The 18,940-nt window shown below is 33.5% G+C and overlaps 8 protein-coding genes across 8 annotated transcripts; 4 read left to right on the top strand and 4 right to left on the bottom strand.

The window, feature by feature from the left end:
- THI20 (trifunctional hydroxymethylpyrimidine kinase/phosphomethylpyrimidine kinase/thiaminase) lies at window positions 1-1,650 on the top strand (the record flags this gene model as incomplete). The annotated part of the gene is made up of 1 exon (XM_001645872.1): window positions 1-1,650. The coding sequence occupies one exon, from the start codon at window positions 1-3 to the stop codon at window positions 1,648-1,650; it is 1,650 nt and encodes a 549-aa protein (XP_001645922.1).
- Window positions 1,651-1,938: 288 nt separating this feature from the next.
- Window positions 1,939-2,922, bottom strand: GPM3 (phosphoglycerate mutase family protein GPM3; the record flags this gene model as incomplete). Its single annotated transcript, XM_001645871.1, has 1 exon — window positions 1,939-2,922. The coding sequence occupies one exon, from the start codon at window positions 2,920-2,922 to the stop codon at window positions 1,939-1,941; it is 984 nt and encodes a 327-aa protein (XP_001645921.1).
- A 1,126-nt stretch (window positions 2,923-4,048) lies between these two features.
- Kpol_1045p49 (dipeptidyl-peptidase III) lies at window positions 4,049-6,202 on the bottom strand (the record flags this gene model as incomplete). The annotated part of the gene is made up of 1 exon (XM_001645870.1): window positions 4,049-6,202. The coding sequence occupies one exon, from the start codon at window positions 6,200-6,202 to the stop codon at window positions 4,049-4,051; it is 2,154 nt and encodes a 717-aa protein (XP_001645920.1).
- A 718-nt stretch (window positions 6,203-6,920) lies between these two features.
- Kpol_1045p48 (glycerol-3-phosphate dehydrogenase family protein) lies at window positions 6,921-8,201 on the bottom strand (the record flags this gene model as incomplete). Its single annotated transcript, XM_001645869.1, has 1 exon — window positions 6,921-8,201. One exon carries the CDS (start codon window positions 8,199-8,201, stop codon window positions 6,921-6,923), a length of 1,281 nt encoding a protein of 426 aa, XP_001645919.1.
- A 2,752-nt stretch (window positions 8,202-10,953) lies between these two features.
- On the top strand, window positions 10,954-12,597 carry MAM3 (Mam3p; the record flags this gene model as incomplete). Its single annotated transcript, XM_001645868.1, has 1 exon — window positions 10,954-12,597. The coding sequence occupies one exon, from the start codon at window positions 10,954-10,956 to the stop codon at window positions 12,595-12,597; it is 1,644 nt and encodes a 547-aa protein (XP_001645918.1).
- A 773-nt stretch (window positions 12,598-13,370) lies between these two features.
- On the top strand, window positions 13,371-15,176 carry RTK1 (putative serine/threonine protein kinase RTK1; the record flags this gene model as incomplete). Its single annotated transcript, XM_001645867.1, has 1 exon — window positions 13,371-15,176. The coding sequence occupies one exon, from the start codon at window positions 13,371-13,373 to the stop codon at window positions 15,174-15,176; it is 1,806 nt and encodes a 601-aa protein (XP_001645917.1).
- A 285-nt stretch (window positions 15,177-15,461) lies between these two features.
- PRS5 (ribose phosphate diphosphokinase subunit PRS5) lies at window positions 15,462-16,865 on the bottom strand (the record flags this gene model as incomplete). The annotated part of the gene is made up of 1 exon (XM_001645866.1): window positions 15,462-16,865. The coding sequence occupies one exon, from the start codon at window positions 16,863-16,865 to the stop codon at window positions 15,462-15,464; it is 1,404 nt and encodes a 467-aa protein (XP_001645916.1).
- Window positions 16,866-17,244: 379 nt separating this feature from the next.
- Window positions 17,245-18,654, top strand: APM4 (Apm4p; the record flags this gene model as incomplete). Its single annotated transcript, XM_001645865.1, has 1 exon — window positions 17,245-18,654. One exon carries the CDS (start codon window positions 17,245-17,247, stop codon window positions 18,652-18,654), a length of 1,410 nt encoding a protein of 469 aa, XP_001645915.1.
- Window positions 18,655-18,940: the final 286 nt, after the last annotated feature.

Here is an 18,940-nt window from a genome sequence, read left to right as displayed (position 1 = left end):
ATGACATTTTCTACAGTATTTATCAATACACCACCTCCATATTTGTCACTAGCATCTGATGAAGTCTTGCCAGTTGTTATGACAATTGCAGGTTCTGATTCAAGTGGTGGTGCTGGTGTTGAAGCTGATATTAAAACAATTTCTGCTCATAGATGTTATGCGATGAGTTGTATCACTGCTTTAACAATTCAAACACCAGCAAATGTTTATGGTGTCCATACAACTCCAAAGGATGTAGTCTCTCAAATTCTAGATGTCAATTTAAATGATATGAAATGTAATGTTATTAAAACCGGTATGCTAACTGAGGACGCCATTCAAGCTTTATCAAAAAAATTAAAGGAATTAGGTGCCAACAGACCAAAATTAGTTGTTGATCCTGTTTTAGTTGCAACTTCTGGTGCTCCTTTGGCTGATGAAAAATTGGTTAAATTGATGAAGGAAGAATTAACCCATTTGGCTGATTTATTAACACCAAATATTCCAGAATGTTATAAATTAATTGGACATAAAGTTGAATTGAAAAGTCTACAAGATATTTTAGATTTGGCAAAGGAAGTTAGTGAATCCACTAACTGTCCAAATATTTTAGTTAAAGGTGGTCATGCTCCATGGAACAATGAATCTTCTTCGTTTATTACTGATGTCTTGTATTTGGCAAATGAACAAAAATTTATCGTGTATAAGGGCCATTATATTAAAACTAATAATACTCATGGTACTGGTTGTACATTGGCATCTGCGATTGCATCAAACTTAGCACGTGATTATTCTCTACCTCAATCTATTTATGGTGCAGTTGAATATGTTCAAAATGCTGTAACTATTGGCTGTACTGTCACTAAAAAACATGTCACTTCAAATGGTCCAATAAATCATTTATATGCTGTTGAAATTCCATTGGAAAAAATGGTATGTGATGAATGTTTCGATGCCCATGAAGTTGTTAATCATATTCCAAATGAGCCTTCTCCAGTAGCAAACGACTTCTTTACATATTTGATTACGCATCCAGCTGTCGCTCCCCATTGGAATTCTTATGTTAACCATGATTTTGTTAAACAAGTTGCCCAAGGTACTATTGCTCCAAAGAAATTTCAATTCTTCATTGAACAAGATTACTCTTATTTGGTAGATTACGGTAAGGTTTACTGTATTGCCGCCAGTAAGGCTCCTAACTTAGATGAAGTTGAAAAGGCCTTAGCTATTGTTGGTAATATCAGAAGAGAAATGGGTGAACATGAAAACAGATTAAAAGAAGTATTTGGAGTTAAAGACAATTCCTACTTTGAAAATATTCAAAAGGGTCCTGCTTTGAAAAATTATTCAAGATACTTCTCTGATGTTGCAAAAAGAGGTAACTGGCAAGATTTGGTTACATCTTTATCACCATGTTTAATGGGTTATGGACAAGCTCTAATTAATCATAAAGATTATGTAGTAAAAAATGAAGGTAATGTTTATTACGAATGGTGTCAAGTTTACAGTTCTACTTGGTACCATGAAGGTATGGAAAAGGGTAAACAATTGTTGAATCAAATAGCTTCTACCTATCCAAAGGAAAACATTGAAGTTTTAGTTAACATTTATGCGCAGGTCTGTGAACTTGAAACTAAGTTCTGGGATGCTGCTTTAGAGTTTGAAGGTTAAACAAGGGACCAGGGACTTAATGACAAATTTAAATGGATTATATATCTTCAATTAATTAGTAATAGATATAATATCACTATCGCCACTAATACTATAAACGTTTTTAATGTTTTAAAATATATTATAATATTCGTTAAAAATCTATTAGAAGTGATATATTACACTTAAATAGGAATCTCTATATCTCTATATGTTTGTCGTTAATGAGTGAGTGATGGTTTTAGTTAAGCACTAAAATAATAAAAATAGAAGTAAAATCAAAAGTCTATCATCATATAATTTATAAATTTATGGGTTAGATGCAAAACCTTCATCACGAACTTTTTGGGCATTAATCTTTGCATTTTCAGGATCCAAGTAAAACTTATTAACAAATTTAAAAGTTTTCTTTTCTAACTCTATAACCAAAGGAATACCATTTGGAATATCGACATCCTTAATTTCATCATCTGGAATTCCTTGAAGTAGTTTCAATATAGATCTAACAGAAGAACCATGTGCAACAATTAGACAAGAATCTTGATTGTTCTCATTTGCAATTCTAAAAACGACATTTTCCAAAAATGGTTCAACTCTTTTAACGACGTCAGCTAATGATTCAGAATTTGGTAATATTTCACCAGATTTTTCTTCTAAACCATATTTCAAGTGCCTATTTGGTTCTTTAAAATCGTAACCAGTGGATGAACCTTTATCATTAATTTCTTGTACCATTTCTCTGTCTAGATCAGCCATCGGAGGTTTACCATTGTAGCCTCTTCTAATGTACATATATTGCTTCTCACCATATTCTTCTAAAACTTGTGGTTTTCTCTGACCCTGCCAAGAGCCATAGTGTCTTTCATTTAATCTCCAAGTCTGTAAAATTGGCATTATTTTTTTATCATCGTTACCATTACTGCTATTTTTTTTATTGTTGTTAATATCATCATTATTATCTTTATCATTATTGTCATTATTGGTAATATTCAAATCGTTGTATTGACATTCAATTCCTGTAACGACTTGAACCGCTTCAGTTAAGTTCCATTGGTTTAAAATTTCTTGAATAGTCTGCTGGGTTCGTATCAATCTTGAACAGTAGCCAATCTGTGGTAAAGATTGATTATTATCATTACAATATTGTTGAATTAAACTAGCAGAATTGTCGGCTTGCAATTTACCCTTTTCAGTCAATTTTGCATCAATCCAACCACAGAATATATTTTCATGATTTAATTCACTTTGGCCATGTCTCAGGATAAACACTTTAAAAGTATTAGAATCTGACATTACAGTTTAGATTAGGATTATATTAAAAAATTAATTAAAGTAGATTAAAATTACTTTTTGGAAGGGGATGAGATATAGATGAGCTAACAGATAACGAATAGAGGCTTGTTCTTTAATTTACCAAATAAATAGATAATCAATTGTCTTTCCTTCCTTTATTTATCTATGTATCTATTTATTTATTAGTAGCGATGCAATGCAATATTTTACTATTATTTTATCAAGCTTTTGAAATCCAGAATGACCAATTTCTTTCTGTATTCGAATTTTCCTTCTTAACTCCTTTTCAATGAAATTTCCAACTAAACTTCGTATTTAGTTCTCCTTCAAACTAGATCAATCCCAATTCTTATTTAACTTGCAATTGTCCTGATAAGTACTTTAAATCAGAATTACAAACCAATTATCCATCAGTTGTCGTTGCTATAATAACCTATTTCGAAATCGAAATCGTAATCAAATTGGAATTCCTATTCGATTTCGAAATTTTAAAGGCTTCGTATCCCAAATTGGGCTTCTAGAAAAAAAAGAAGAAAAGAGAAGTAGTTGAAGCTGAAGAAATGGAAGGCATCTACAAGAATCAGACCAACATCTACAATTTACAACAGTTACGATTATTGTTGCAGTTTTACCTAGATTGGATTATAATTTTAAGGTTAATTAATTAGATATAATGACAGTTCTATATGTAAATAAAATGTAGTTCGGATGAGAAAGATAGGGAGGGAGTGTGTGTGAGTGTGAGTGAGAATGATGAGATGGCAATTGAGGTAAAAGTTTCCAGATCGTTGATTTAATTTCTTGTTTCTGCCGGTTTGTAGTGGTTGTGACTGAATTATATATAAAGGTATCATTCTCCCCCCCTCTTCTTACATTGATATATGTGTTTATGCAGAATATCAGATAAGCTTAAATATGCGTCAGAATATGGACTACTGCATTATTAATAGTTAATTATTTGCTTAGGCTATTAAATTAATTGATTAGTTAGTTACTTAGATATACCTATCTTGACAAGCTTATGTCAATCGTGGATCAAATCAAGTTCGGTTAATATCCTTATTTTTTGTATTCAGTTCCGTTTCATGGTTTCAAGTAATATCTACAAAAGAATAAGACCATCTATTCAAACATTTCTTTCAATAAATGATTTAATCATACCAATTGGAGTTTCTTCATAATCCTTAACGGTAACTTTATCATTAATAACTTCTGTGTTTGCTTGGATAAATTGTCTTCTTGGTAATCTTTTCTTAATTACAATATCTCTGAATTTTGCTAAGGATGGTGGAACTGTAGATCTGTCGGTAAAATATTTCGTACCATTTTCAACATCAGCTGTTGATTTATAGACATGTAAATGTTTTAAGAAATCACCAACACACTCAACACCTGTGCTTTCAATTAAAGATATGTCCAAATCTAAATGGAAATCAGTTGGGTTAGCATCATTATCAGTAATAATTTTCAAGAAGTTTTCATTATTCGAGTGCATCAAAAATGTTTTCATTATTGAAAATCTAGCTTGCATATGTGGCTGACCCCATTTACCGGTTTCAGGTGACCAGAATTCCAATGCCATGAAACCTGCTCTAGCCATTTGTAAATATCCGATGTAAATGATATTATCTTGCTCTTCTTTAGTCTTGTATCCAAATATTTCTAATAGCTCACGATTGGTAATCAAATACATTGCTACCAATTCTGCACGACATTCTTCAAATGCACCTGAAATACTACCGAATTTAGAACTCCAGGTTTCACCTAATTTATAATATGTTCTAATTGGATTCCCTTCCAATCCTAATGGGGGGTTTTCAAAATCAAAATTATACTTGCCTGATTCAATTTCACTTAACAACTTCCCTGTACCATGACCCAATAATTCATGAATACCAACTTGAACTTCAAACGATTCATTTTGACACTTCTTATAGATTGGCATATCTTGTTCAGAGATAAATGTTGGTGGGTATTTATCTGTGGATTTAGTGGCGGCACTTAAGATGTTTCCCAAGGAGACATTTTTGAAACCCACATTTATTCTGACATCATCGTAGTTTGGAATATTGATACCAGCTGGAATACCTGAACCGGTAAATGTCAAAACTTCTATTGAGGTGAAATCTGGTGGATTAAATACATTTTTTTCAAAATCTTGACCCCATGGTAATAACTTTATAAAATTTTTTGCATTATCAACCATTTTTGAAAACTTTGCAGTACGATCTTTATTTTGGACAGCAACTAGTGCTTCCCATTCACCAATAATACCCGAAGGCTCTCTGTAAGTTTCAATGAAACCAATATTAGTCTCAACGATTGGAGATAAATCCTTGACCCATAACTTTTGAGATTCTTTGTGAGCATTTGAAGAACCAGTAGTAAAATAGTAGATGTACTGATCTAACATTTTAGATTGAGTTTCGTTAGCTGAATAATTTTTAGCCAGTTTCAAATGTTCAGCAATTTTCTCCATTTCTCTTGAATGATCACCAAATTTGAATTGAACACCGTAGGTCTTACCATCTGCACTGAAGGTAATTTGATTAGTTGGATATTCATCTGAGACAGTATTTTCTACAATAGAGGAGGCAACCCAAATAGTGAAGTCAACGTCACTAGTTTTTTCAATTCTAGTGTTTTCAGGTAAAATATTCAATTTTGTGAAAACATTCGACTTTAATAAAGCCATATCCTCTTGAGATATTTTAAATTTATCATCCTTGATTAAGTAATAAGATGAAGTGAAACCTTTATCAGGATACCCTAATTGAGATAAATCACCATTTAAACCAAACATACCAATGTCAATCAAATCATTTAAAGTTTTGAAATAAACTTTATGATATTCATTATAGAAGTTTGTGAAGCTAGACCATATTTTATCATCATCAATTGAAAGATTAACCTTTGGCAATAAAACATCAGTTAAAAATGATTTTGGGAAACCTGGAATAAATTTAGTATCACCAAATGATTTGTAGTTACCTAAATTCGATAAAAATTGAGAAACATAATCCAAATAATTTTTAACATCCTTTTCAGGTTCATTTGGGTAATCACCATTCAATGATTTGTGGATATATAGAATAAGATCAAAGATCAATTCACTTTCCAATGAAACTTGTCTTAACGTAATTCTGGTACCAAAATGAGAAGCAACCGATAAATAATGAGCATACTTTTGTTCAACATCAGTTAAATCTTTAAAATAACTATCCTTTGAAGATAATAGAATAGAAATTGGTGGTTCAGAGTCTGCAACAAATTTACTCATCCTTAATAATATCCTTTTAATACTTTTTCTATTATATTATATCTACTTTCCCTTGAAACTTCTTTCACAATTTAAATCTTTTGAAATAATTAGACCTTGTTATATTCCCAAAATCCAATTCCAAATTTTGAAATCGAAATAATGCAATTGGTATGATGTGACTCCTATTTATATAACACAACAACCAATTGCCTTGTATTTTATTGTTGATGTAAAAACCAACATGGCTGCATTTCCTTTAATTTAAGCAAAGTTTCGAAATTTCATTGATTATGACGAAATTTCACACACTATCGGCGATTTCAGACGTATTTGATACTAATAAGGAAATATGATGAAGGTACCAAAAGACATCAACTAAATTGACCTTTATAATATAATTCGATGAGTGTGTAGTATATTGTTTTATGTTCAAGATGATTATAATGATTGCATAATTAAAAAAAGTAACAAAAGCTGTCAGTAATGAGATCTATAATGCACGTTTATCAAACTACTTAGTATACAAAAAATTGCTGGCTTTAATTACCAGACTTTTAGTTAATTATCTATATCGGATGCAATATTTGGTTAATGACAAATATTGGGCACTACTAGAGTGTGAGCATCCCCTATGGATGATGGTAAAAAATGGCCTGCCTATGATTTATAATAATAATGGATATTTTTTTTTTGTTTTATCTTATTTTTGTTCTTATTTTTATTTGGTACAATAAAATTAAGAAGAATCCTCACTGTCAGAGTCTTTATCGACAGCAGATCCTAAGGAGTCTAATTCTTCGATCATTTCTGGGATTTTATCCATAGAAACGTTGTTGAAGACAATTTGGTAGACTGCTTCGAATAATGGATAGTCTTCTACCTTGTTACATGTGACTAACCAATCGTGAACTTCTTTACTTGTAATTATACCTTGAGCAGATTGACCATTTAATAATTCGTTTTCACATTCTAGAGCAGTCTTACCAGTCTTAGCCATCATTTTACCGACCTTGACGTTTCTACCACCAGAACAGGTAGTGATCAAATCAGCGACACCGGCGGATTCTTTATAATAAGTTTCGACACTTGATTCAGGGAAAAACATTTGACCAAATTTAATGATTTCACCTAAACCAACACGTTGAATGGCAGCCGCAGCATTGTTACCCCAGCCTAGACCTTCAACGAAACCACAACCTAATGCAACGACATTCTTTAAAGCACCAGCAATAGAAATACCAGCGACATCATCAATTACACTAACGTGGAAGTATGGTCTGTGGAATAAAGCTTTCAATACTTGATGGTCAACATCTTTACCTTTACCACGGAAGTCTTCTGGCATTTGGTAAGCGACAGTAGTTTCAGACCATTTCTTCTTGGCAACTTCCATTGCAATGTTGGCACCAGATAAAGCACCACATTGAATGTTTAATTCGTCAGTAATGAAAGAGGATAATAATTGAACACCTTTATCACCTAATTCGAAACCCTTCAAACATGAAATAGCTCTGACGGTTGGTGGGACATGGCCCTTTAATTGAGAAACAATTCTACTTAAGAATTGGTGAGGAATGTTAAATACCAAAATATCAGCATCTTTGACAGTATCCAATAAATCTGGATTGGCAACTAAGTGAGAAGGTAATCTGATGCCTGGTAAATATTTAACATTTTCATGTCTTGTATTAATAATTTCAGTTAATTTCTCACCTTCAATTTCTTCTTCGAAAACCCACATTTGGACAATTGGGTAGAACAACTTATCATATTGTTTAGCATTTTCAGTAACAACTTTTGCAATTGTAGTACCCCAGTTACCAGAACCAATAACTGCAATCTTAAATGGCTTTTCAGCGACTAATTGTTTCAAAGGATTAAATTTTTTTTGAGTCAATGACATATTCAAATAGCGTGTATAATTTTGAGTGTTGTATACTCTTTTGGTTATGTTAGCAAAAGTTGATGATGATGATAGATTAAGACGATAGGCCTTAATGATGGATGAGACTAACATCCTTAAGTGTACTTATATATGTTTTCAAAATTTTTTAAAAGTTTTTTTATCTCTACTGTCAATTATAAAATTTGAAACGAGGAGAGTGATTTGTTAAGGATTATTTTGATTTATTGATAAAACATGAGTACTAACTAACCTACAATTTAGTTTGGAAAAGTAATAGAATGGATGCTTAATTTACGTATTTTTGATGGGGACACAATTACGAAATGACCCAATGATACCATAATATCGGAAATTGACCCAATGTAGCTGCAAGTGTGAAACGGAATTCAAGAGTGGAAGTTACATTTGGATTCTATTAAATTTTTTTTTTCTTTTTCTTTTTTTTCTTTTGTCTATCTTTGGTTCGAAACCCAGTGACAAATGCCAAATCATTATATTTTGACTCTGCAATTCTGAAGATACTCTACTCTTCCTGGCCATTTACTCTCTAGTTTGGGACTGACCAGCACGAGCACCAGCACCAAAGTAAAGTATAGGAATAAGAAAAAGAGGGCAAAGAACGACGAGCCACGTCAACGAGAGAGAGAGATAGGGACAAAATTCGAGGAATCCGAGCGAAACAAGAAGTCCAGTGCGTGTGTGGGTCAAAAGAGGCATCCAACCATTGTCTTAAATTTAGTGATAATAAAAAGCATTTAGCAGTTATTTTTGTCCCTTCATTATACACAAGATGAGAAAGAAATTGGGACCCAAGAAAGGGAAATTAAGCACTTACGAAACGAACGGTCTATCTATAATGAGGCCAAAAAGACAAAGCCCAAAATTTTGATAGCCCAGATGTGTACCGGAGAGGGAGGGAGAAAGAGAGAGAGGGAGAGATTGATAAGAGGGCATCAAAAGCCAATATCTTGTGACCAACGAAGGGGTAGGGAGGGAGGCAGCAGTATATCTCACGTCAGATAGGACTTGGGCTTCTTCTTGGAGGCAGAGAGGGTGACGACAATAAGGGAAAGAAAATAACTGAGCCCACAATCGCCATCACAGATAAAAAATTCCAATCCACCCACTCGTTCGTTCATTAATTTTCATAATCCGTTATCGTTGTTGCTTGTTGTTGTCGTTGTCGTTGTCGTTGTCGTTGTCTTTCTGTCTTGAAAGTAGATAGCCCAAGAAAGCCCATTTTATTTGGTTCTTGTTCTCTTTGCTGTTCGAAAATAAAAAGAAACGTGTTTTCGAAACGATTAAACCAAAAAAAGAAACGTAGTTAGAAGTCGAGGCACTGGTGCAGCGTTTCTTTTTGAAATTTGAAATTTTGAGAAAGGCAAAAAAAGAAAAAGAGAAAAAAAAGGAAATGCTGGCCCAAAATGACCAAAGAGACAGACAAGCAACACAAACAAGAGGCCCAAAAACACCACGACGACGACGACGAGAACCTGAAGATGTAGGGTAGAGTACGAACGAAGGACACGAGGGGACTAGGCAAGACAAAAAGACAAAGACAAAAATTGTTCATCCAGAGAGGCAGATAGATAAGATATCCTTGTCTGTCACTTTGGCCAAAAAAAAAAAAATAAGAAAGTAAGAAAATAAGAAATCATATGCCAATAAATCAAATCAAATCAAATCAAATCAAATCAAACATCAATTCCAGTTAAAATTAAAAAATTTGGTCATAATATCACAGGCAATTATTGGTAACATCATCAAAGTTGTACATAGGAGCACATCCATAACCATGACAAGTGAGTGGGCGACCATAAAATAGATTTATTTTTTGTCATATGACAGTGCAACTGGTAAATGAAGATATTTACTTGAGGATAAGATAAAACCAACCGGTGGCAGCCCACCAAAAATAAAAATAAATGATTGATCTTTTTGAACTTTGAATTTACAACTTTGTTCAGGTTCAAAGAAGATAAGGAAAAGGATCAAGAGAAAATTATAACAAAGTTTCTTGTTTCCTATACCTGTGTGTTTCCTCTTCCGAGAGCCCTAGTTAACGCAAGTAAATGACACAAACAGATCAATGGCTAGTTTCAAAAATAATCCATTAATCAGTTACTGCTCTGACACAATTCATCTACTGTTTGTTTGCTAGTTGACTGACACCAGAACTTTCTTGAACCCAAGGGTACACTGTCGTCTTAACGAACTCCCCTTGATATATTCTATATATATATTCCATTTTCATATATCTGTAGTTTTTTCCTCCCACATGCTTGAAAGACCTCTTGGAAAGCAATACGTATAAATCGTTTGATAGTTTTGACTTTATTGATTGCTCTTATGATCAACCCATCAATGCCTCCCCCCCCCTCTTCCTTTGCTGTCTCTTGCTCTGCCTCCCCCCTTCCAAAACCACGGTGTTGGCTGCATCTTGTCCTGCTCTTCTCGTGAAGTATCCATCGCTCATAACGATTTCGAAATGATTCCATTCTATGCTGAAACCCAATCACAAACTTCTTCAACGGTTTGAGGATTTTATTTCAAGGGTAGTGATATACCAATAATCTTATTTCATTTCGTTGAAATATTGAAATTTTATTCTGCATTGATCATGACAATGCATCTTAACTAAATAAGTCAAAATAGTCAACTTTTCTACATCTAAGCATACCTAGCCACTTAGCAACTGAGGGATATATACAATAAATATTTACCTTACCAACAGCATTAAAATCTCTGTTTAATTGAATCAGCCTTAACTATTAGGCATATTCTCATCTTTATATTCTCTTATTTCAGCATTATCTTCACATTTATTACCCATTAATATATCACAAAGGCATCTTTCCCTCGAATGCATAGATTGGTATACACTTTATTACCGTTGCTGGTACATACAAATCCAATATTATCTCAAGCTCTGCCGTTGCAACTAATTGCAAATAATAAAGATGATGCTGGGGATTTAATCGAAGAATCTTCAAAATTATACTATTTAATCACTTCAATCTCATTAGTTTTACTAGGTGGTGTTTTTGCAGGCTTAACTTTAGGTCTTATGGGACAAGATGAAATTTATTTAAAAGTTATTTCATCTTCTGGATCACCACAGGAACAAGTCTTAGCCAAAACAGTTTTGAATTTATTGTCAAGGGGGAAACACCAAATTTTAGTTACTTTGCTATTGTCCAACGTCATCACTAATGAAACTTTACCTATTGTATTGGATAGATTGATTGGTGAAGGTGGTGGTTGGAAAGCAATTTTATTTTCAACTATTCTGATTGTTATATTCGGTGAAATTATACCACAGAGTATATGTGTGAAGTATGGTTTACAAATTGGATCGTGGTTATCTCCATTTGTGACTGTTCTGATGTATATACTATGGCCAATTGCCTGGCCTATAGCCAAGTTGTTAGACCATGTCCTTGGTGAGAACCATGGTACGATGTACAAGAAATCTGGATTGAAAACTTTGGTTAATTTACATCAAACCAATGGTATCGAGAGATTAACACAAGATGAAGTCACCATTATTACAGCTGTTTTAGATTTAAAAGATAAATTTGTCATGGAGATTATGACTCCGATCAACAAGGTATTCACATTATCATCAGATACCGTTCTAGATCAATCAAATGTGGATAATATTTACAAAAGTGGCTATTCTAGAATCCCCATCCATTTACCTAACGATCCCACAAACTTTGTAGGGATGTTGCTAGTGAAAATTTTAATTTCTTATGACCCTGAAGATTCCTGGAAAGTTTCACAATTCCCTCTAGCGACATTGCCTGAGACGTTACCCACGACATCATCATTAAACATTTTAAATTATTTCCAACAGGGCAAATCACATATGTGCATAGTTTCGGAAAGCCCAGGGGAACCATTAGGGGCACTTGGTATTGTGACACTGGAAGATGTGATTGAAGAATTAATCGGTGAGGAAATCATTGATGAATCGGATGTAATCGCTGACGAAGATCACACATGCGATGTCCACACCCCACTGCTGAAGAGAAACCTTCCAATCGCAAGTGAAAACAACACCACCACCACCACCCATAGATCAAGTCTTACCGCACCATCATCGTTATCAAAAATCCCATCAAACCTAGCATCGAACCCATTAGATGTTGAAAACTCGTTTGTCAAAATCAAAAGAAACTACCCCATCAAAAGCAGTACCAACAGTAGTAGCAACCACAACCTATCGAATTATAACTCTCATTCAAGTTTGACAACTAATGGATCAAATAAAAACATGGACATAGATAGACCGTCAATACCAATGGCAATGAAAAAAAATAAACAGAATGAAAACACGGTGGAAAACAATAACGGTATAGTGGAATCAGTAATAACAATCAAAGGTGTCCCCAAAACAATTATCCAATCTACAGATTTTAAATTTTCAAAACAAAATAGTTCAACAGATTCAAACATTGATCATTCTCAATCTGATGAAAGCAACTATAGAGAAAGAAGATAGCATTTTTCTCTACAAAAAGAAAATCATATACATTCAAACAAACACATACACACAAACATATATAAATATAAATATAAGTATAAATATAAATATATAACTCTACATGTATCTACAAACCAAACCAAACCATCACTTCATTTACTGACACTTCCACCCCTCTGACGCTGGCCACTGACACTTTACCCCTGGCTGTCTATTCTTTTTCAGGCAATTTAAAGGGAACCAGTAAGAATCGATCCGTTTTTAAAGATCGAAATTAATCAGAAATGGATGAATAAGAAATGTAGAGAGAAAGAGTTTAAAGAAGTTGAAGTTATTGATTTGGTTTGGTTTGGTTTGGTTTGGTTTGTCTATATTTAGATTATTTTTGACTTTTGTTTGCTTTGTTTGTTTTGTTGTGTATTTCTATATCTATCTATCTATCTATCTATATATATACGAGAGACAGCATTGCGTTGTATTGTTATTATTCGAGAGTATAAGGAAACATTTAGGATTTTATCAGTTTTACTTTTGAGAATCTGTTTCAACGTCCATATTCCAAACTGTATCAGCACACATTTACACCCCCCGCACCCCCTTTTGTTCGAATTTAATCATTCTAGTTTGACTCGAAAGGTTTTTATATAAGCAACACTGATTCTAGGAGATATTTTGTCAAATATACCAGATTATATAGAGATTGACACACTTTTGTAAGGGTGAGCGTGAGTTAGAGTGAAAGTGAGAGTGAGAGTGAACGAGATAGTGTTTGGCGCAAGAGTATACACATCATGAAGAAATCATTACAATCGTCGTCCACTTCTCCTCCTCCACAGCAGAAACAAAAATCTTCAACGAGGAGGAGGTTTAAAACCATTTCAAAGTTTTTTAATAGTAGCAGTGAACCAACTAAAAGAACTTTTCATAATCCTTCGAATTATTTCGATAGCACGGATAATAACAGTGATAACAGCCATAACAATGGGACATCCTCGAATTTGGATGCGAAAGCAACCACATCTACTTCCCCATTGAGCTTTTACGACGATGTATCCATTATCAGCACCGCAAGCTCATATGACACTAATATACATCCTGTTCAAGAACTACAGAAACAAATCGAAGATAAACAGAAAAATTCTATAACGGTCCATCAGAAGAAACAAGTCCAGGAATATTCAAAGACTAAAAAATCATTGAGATTGAAAAGATTCTTTAAAAAGGAAATAGTGGGAGCTGAGGTTTCTTCAGACCATGAGGCATCGCTCCAGTCTCAACAACAAGCACAAATACAAGATCTACAACAAAAACATACTAATAATAATAATAACAATAATAATAATGGTGATACTCATCATCATCATCATCATCACCATCACCACCAACACCATGGTCCAGAGGATCATGTCTCTAATGGGATGATGGTAACGACAAATGAAGGTTCACATTCTTTGACTTATAAAACACTATATGAATCTGATAATATTAATGATCTAATAGGCCAGTACGGTACCCCGGTTAAGAAACTAGGTGAAGGTGCTACAGGCTCTGTATCTGTTGTCAAAAATCCAAATAATGGGAAACTATACGCAATTAAACTGTTCACTTTTAAGGGTGACACTCATAATAAATCCAATATAGTCAGCTTTTCTAAAAAAGTGACCACCGAATTCTGTATAGGCTCTACTTTGCACCAACAAAATGTGGTTGAAATCACAGATATGTTACAACAAGAAGAAAATGGTACATTCATGCTGGTAATGGGTTATGAGCCATACGATTTCTTCAATTTGGTTATGAGTGGATTAATGACAATAAACGAAATCAACTGTTATTTCAAGCAATTGTGTAGTGGTGTAAACTATCTGCACTCCATGGGTATAGCACATAGAGATTTAAAATTAGATAATTGTGTGGTAGGTTATCATGGTATTTTAAAAATTATCGATTTCGGAAGTGCTGCAATATTTAAGACACATTTAAATGACCTGAATTTCATGAAAGCGTATGGCATCGTGGGTTCAGACCCTTACTTAGCTCCAGAACTATTAAACAATTACCATGCTTCCATCTCCACCGGTTATTATGATCCAAGACCTGTGGATGTATGGTCAATAGCTATAATATATTACTGTATGATTACGAAGAGATTCCCATGGAAGGCTCCAAGAATGATATATAATTCGTTCAGATTATTTTGTGAACATCCAAGAGTGGCCAAAGATACAACAGTGGGTCCATATAGACTACTGAAGGCCTTGCCCAAAGAATCAAGGAGTTTATTAGGTGAAATGGTACTACTAGATCCAAGAGATCGTATTTTAATTGAACATATAGTCGAAGACCCTTGGTTTGAATCTATAGAGTGTTGTGGAATAGATAAATCAGGCAATCTTCTCAAAGCCCCAGTATCACATAATCATCATTTAGACATCGATAAGGATGATGAAGAAGATGATGACCCAAGTACCGATGATGTTACGATACTCAAAGATTCCAAGAATACATCGAGTAATGGAAGTAGTGGAAAACCAGTTTCAAATCCTGCCGATTCTTCTTTAACTGATAAAATTAGAACTTTAACGACTAATGATTGAATGAACCTTTCCAAGGACACACTTTTTTTAATGAACATATCACCTCTATCACAATTGAATGGAAACTCCCAACACTAGTAAATAATTTTTGTAAATGACACAACTAACATATATGGTTTAACGCTTGCTTTATTGTACAGATACTCATTTCAAAGAGACGAAACTAATATATACGCAAAAATGCACTATAGTATACACATATTCAATAGAATATACAATGATATTTATTTTGTCCAAAAATATTATTGTTTAAAACTTCATAATTTAGTTTAATTTTTTGTAAGTTTACCAACCGTGTTCAAAAAGCATAGAAATAGACTCACCATTATGAATTCTTCTAATTGCTTCACCAAAAACACGAGAAACGTCAATAATATCAACAAAGTCTTTACCTAAGAACTCAATGGTTCTATCTTGTGGAACTGTATTAGAGATGATTAACTTATCAATTGAACTTTGACGGATACGGTTCAATGCATCACCAGAGAAAATACCATGAGTAATTAAAACATACACTTTTGTAGCACCTTGATCTTTCAGTAATTTCGAGGCTCTTGTTATAGTATAAGAAGTATCGACCAAATCATCAACAATAATACAGACTTTATTTCTAACATCACCGACTAACATAGTAGTTTGAATAATTTTTGAAGAGGAAGAAGATTTTCGCATTTCTGGTGTCTTCAATGGAGTTTCTAATTGACGAATTAATGGTTTTGAAGATAATGGTAGGGTACCACCAGAAGTTAAAGTTGCGCCCGGAGGACCCTTTAAAAGTTGAGATCTTCTTTCCTTATGAATCAAGGCAAATGATAACTCCAAAGCATCTGCAATGGCAGTGGCTCTTTTAGCACCACCAGCATCTGGTGAAACTATGACAGCCTCTTTATAATCTGGAATATGATGTTGAATGTAATTTTGAACCAATGGTCTACAGTATAGGTTATCTACAGGGATGCTGAAAAAACCTGGGAATTGTGGATCATGGAGATCCATTGTAATAACATGATCAGCACCAGCCCTTGTTAGTAAATTAGCAATCAAAGTACCTGATTGAGCAACCCACAATTTATAACCAGAATTTTGAGCATTAAATAATTCACCAGCTTCTGGTGCAATCTCCTGGTTCTTCTTACCTGAGATCATTGGAATACGAGAAGAAGAAGGTGTCTTTGTCAATTCACTTTGAGGTACTCTAACAGGTTGAGGATGTTCCAAATGATTTGTCTCTGGCAATCCTTTACCATTTTTATCTAGATTGATACCACTATCTGATCCTGGCTTTCTTGTTAACAAAGAAGATGCAACGGGAGTCCCAGGATGGGATTCAAACGTGTATACTTCCTTTGGCTTTGAAATGATTGGGGCACCCTTTGAAGTATAAGGAATATCAGGCTGTCTTGAATAACAAAAGTATGGCATAACTGCAGTAACTCTCGAAGCAGAAGCCATTTTACAAGCACTAATCAAAATCAGTAATTCCATGAATATATCATTAACATGACCACAACCACTTTGAATTACATAAACGTCCTTTTCACGAACTGACTCACCAACATGAATATTAGTTTCACCATTAGAAAATTTACCTAATGTAACATCTGAAGGATGCACACCTAGATTATCACAAATCAATTTAACCAATTCTGGATGTGAATTACCGCCAAAGATTACAATATCGTCACTCATACTTATTCAGGTCAGCTTTCCTTTCTCTATTCAAAAAATGCTTGTCTCTTAACCTCTTATTCCTAGTAGTTTCTACTACCAACTGGAACCAAATCTAATAAATATCGATAAAATAACACTAAAGATACAATATCCCGCTGACATGAACCTTTCAACAACATATAACTAACTGAAATACTTGAAATATCATCTCTTCTCTTATATAAAGTGAAAAATTTTTGATGATAATTTTTCATCTCATCTCAGCTTGAGGCTTTAAGCAATAAAAATTGATATTTAAACCTTTAAATCCATATGGAATTAACAATGAAGTAATAAAACTGATTGAAAAAGTATGATCCAGATAGGGTTATAGATTGTAGATGGGTATAATTTGATCATGATTAATGGTGTGTTGGTATATACTGGTAAGGGGGAGTTAATCGTTTCTAAATTTTCCAAGAGCAATGCTAAGAGATCAATTAGTGATATTTTTAGAGTACAGGTTATTAATAATTTAGATGTTAGATCTCCTATTTTAACATTGGGTTCTACTACGTTTCATCATATTAGGAGTAATAGTCGAGATCATTTGTGGCTTGTTGCTGTTACCAGGAGCAATGCTAACAGTGGAGCTATTTGGGAATTTTTATATAAATTTGATTCTTTATTAAATGCTTTTGGGTTAGATAATGAAACAACCCTGAAAGAAGAGTTTATGACTTGTTATGAATTATTGGATCTTATGTTGAATGTTGATGGGGTGCCATTGGATACTGAGTTGAGCTCTGTCTCGGCAAAAATGAGTACGAAACCTTTGCACTCGATTAATTCTCCTTCTGATAGTTCCTTAGATAATTCTAGTTCTCCATTATCAATTTCAAAATTTTTAAATAGAAATAATAGATCAATGTCAGTGGATACTATGAATACTGAACCTTCCAATTATCCTTGGAGGCCTAATGGTATTAAATATAAGAAAAATGAAATTTTTCTAAATATTAATGAAAAGATAAGCATTTTAGTATCTAAGGATGAAACTATTTTAAAGGCTTATGTTGATGGTACTGTAGATTTAACTTCACATCTAAGTGGTACACCTACTTGCCAATTTGGATTAAACGACTCCTTGAGTGTTGATGAACCAAATTATTATAATAGCGATGACAATGGTTTTAGAAATCAACAGAATATTCCTAGAGCCACAGCTGGTACTGTTGTTTTGGAAGATTGTAAATTCCATGAATGTGTATCATTGGACAAATTTAATAGAGATAGAATAATAAAGTTCGTTCCTCCAGATGGTCATATTGAATTAATGAAATATCATGTTCGCGATAATATCAACTTACCATTTAAAGTCACTCCAAATGTGATAAATTCACGTAGTAGAACTGGGTTAGATTACAGAATCACCTTGAAGTCGTTATTTCCAAGCAAATTATCAGCTAATGATGTCGTACTTAAGATTCCCGTACCATCTAGTACAGTAGATTGTAAATTAAATGTATCAAATGGTAAATGTAGATTTGTTCCTGAAGAAAGCTGTATTATTTGGAAATTTGCCAAATACAATGGTCTTACTGAAAACAAATTGAGTGCAGTCACCGTGTCATCTAACGATACTACCCAATTGATGCTACAACAATGGGCAAGACCACCTATATCCTTAGATTTTGAGATAATGATGTTTAGTAACTCAGGTTTAGTAGTGAGATACTTGAAAATTATGGAAAAAGACCAAAAATATAGGACTGTTAAGTGGATCAAATATATATCCAGATCTGGATCATATGAAGTAAGGTACTAACTTTACAAAGTTCTTGCATATATTTATTTATTTTATCGACATTTACTCAATCAACCAATCAATTTGGCCTATATAAGATCTTTATATCATCTAAATGTTACATTGCCATAGAATCGATAAAATGTATTCTGAAAATGGCATCATAATCAATTTCCATTTGCAATTGAGTTACTTTATCATTTTGATCTATCCTTTATTTAAATTTCTAGGTTTGGTCCATCAGTTGTTATCAAAGGGTTGATTTCGATGATTTTATTCCAACTTCTATAAGTAAGACAAATTACCT

Source organism: Vanderwaltozyma polyspora, genomic scaffold, assembly GCF_000150035.1.
Source record: "Vanderwaltozyma polyspora DSM 70294 KpolScaffold1045 genomic scaffold, whole genome shotgun sequence".
NCBI classification, from domain to species: domain Eukaryota; kingdom Fungi; phylum Ascomycota; class Saccharomycetes; order Saccharomycetales; family Saccharomycetaceae; genus Vanderwaltozyma; species Vanderwaltozyma polyspora.
This window is presented reverse-complemented; position numbering and strand designations above follow the sequence as displayed.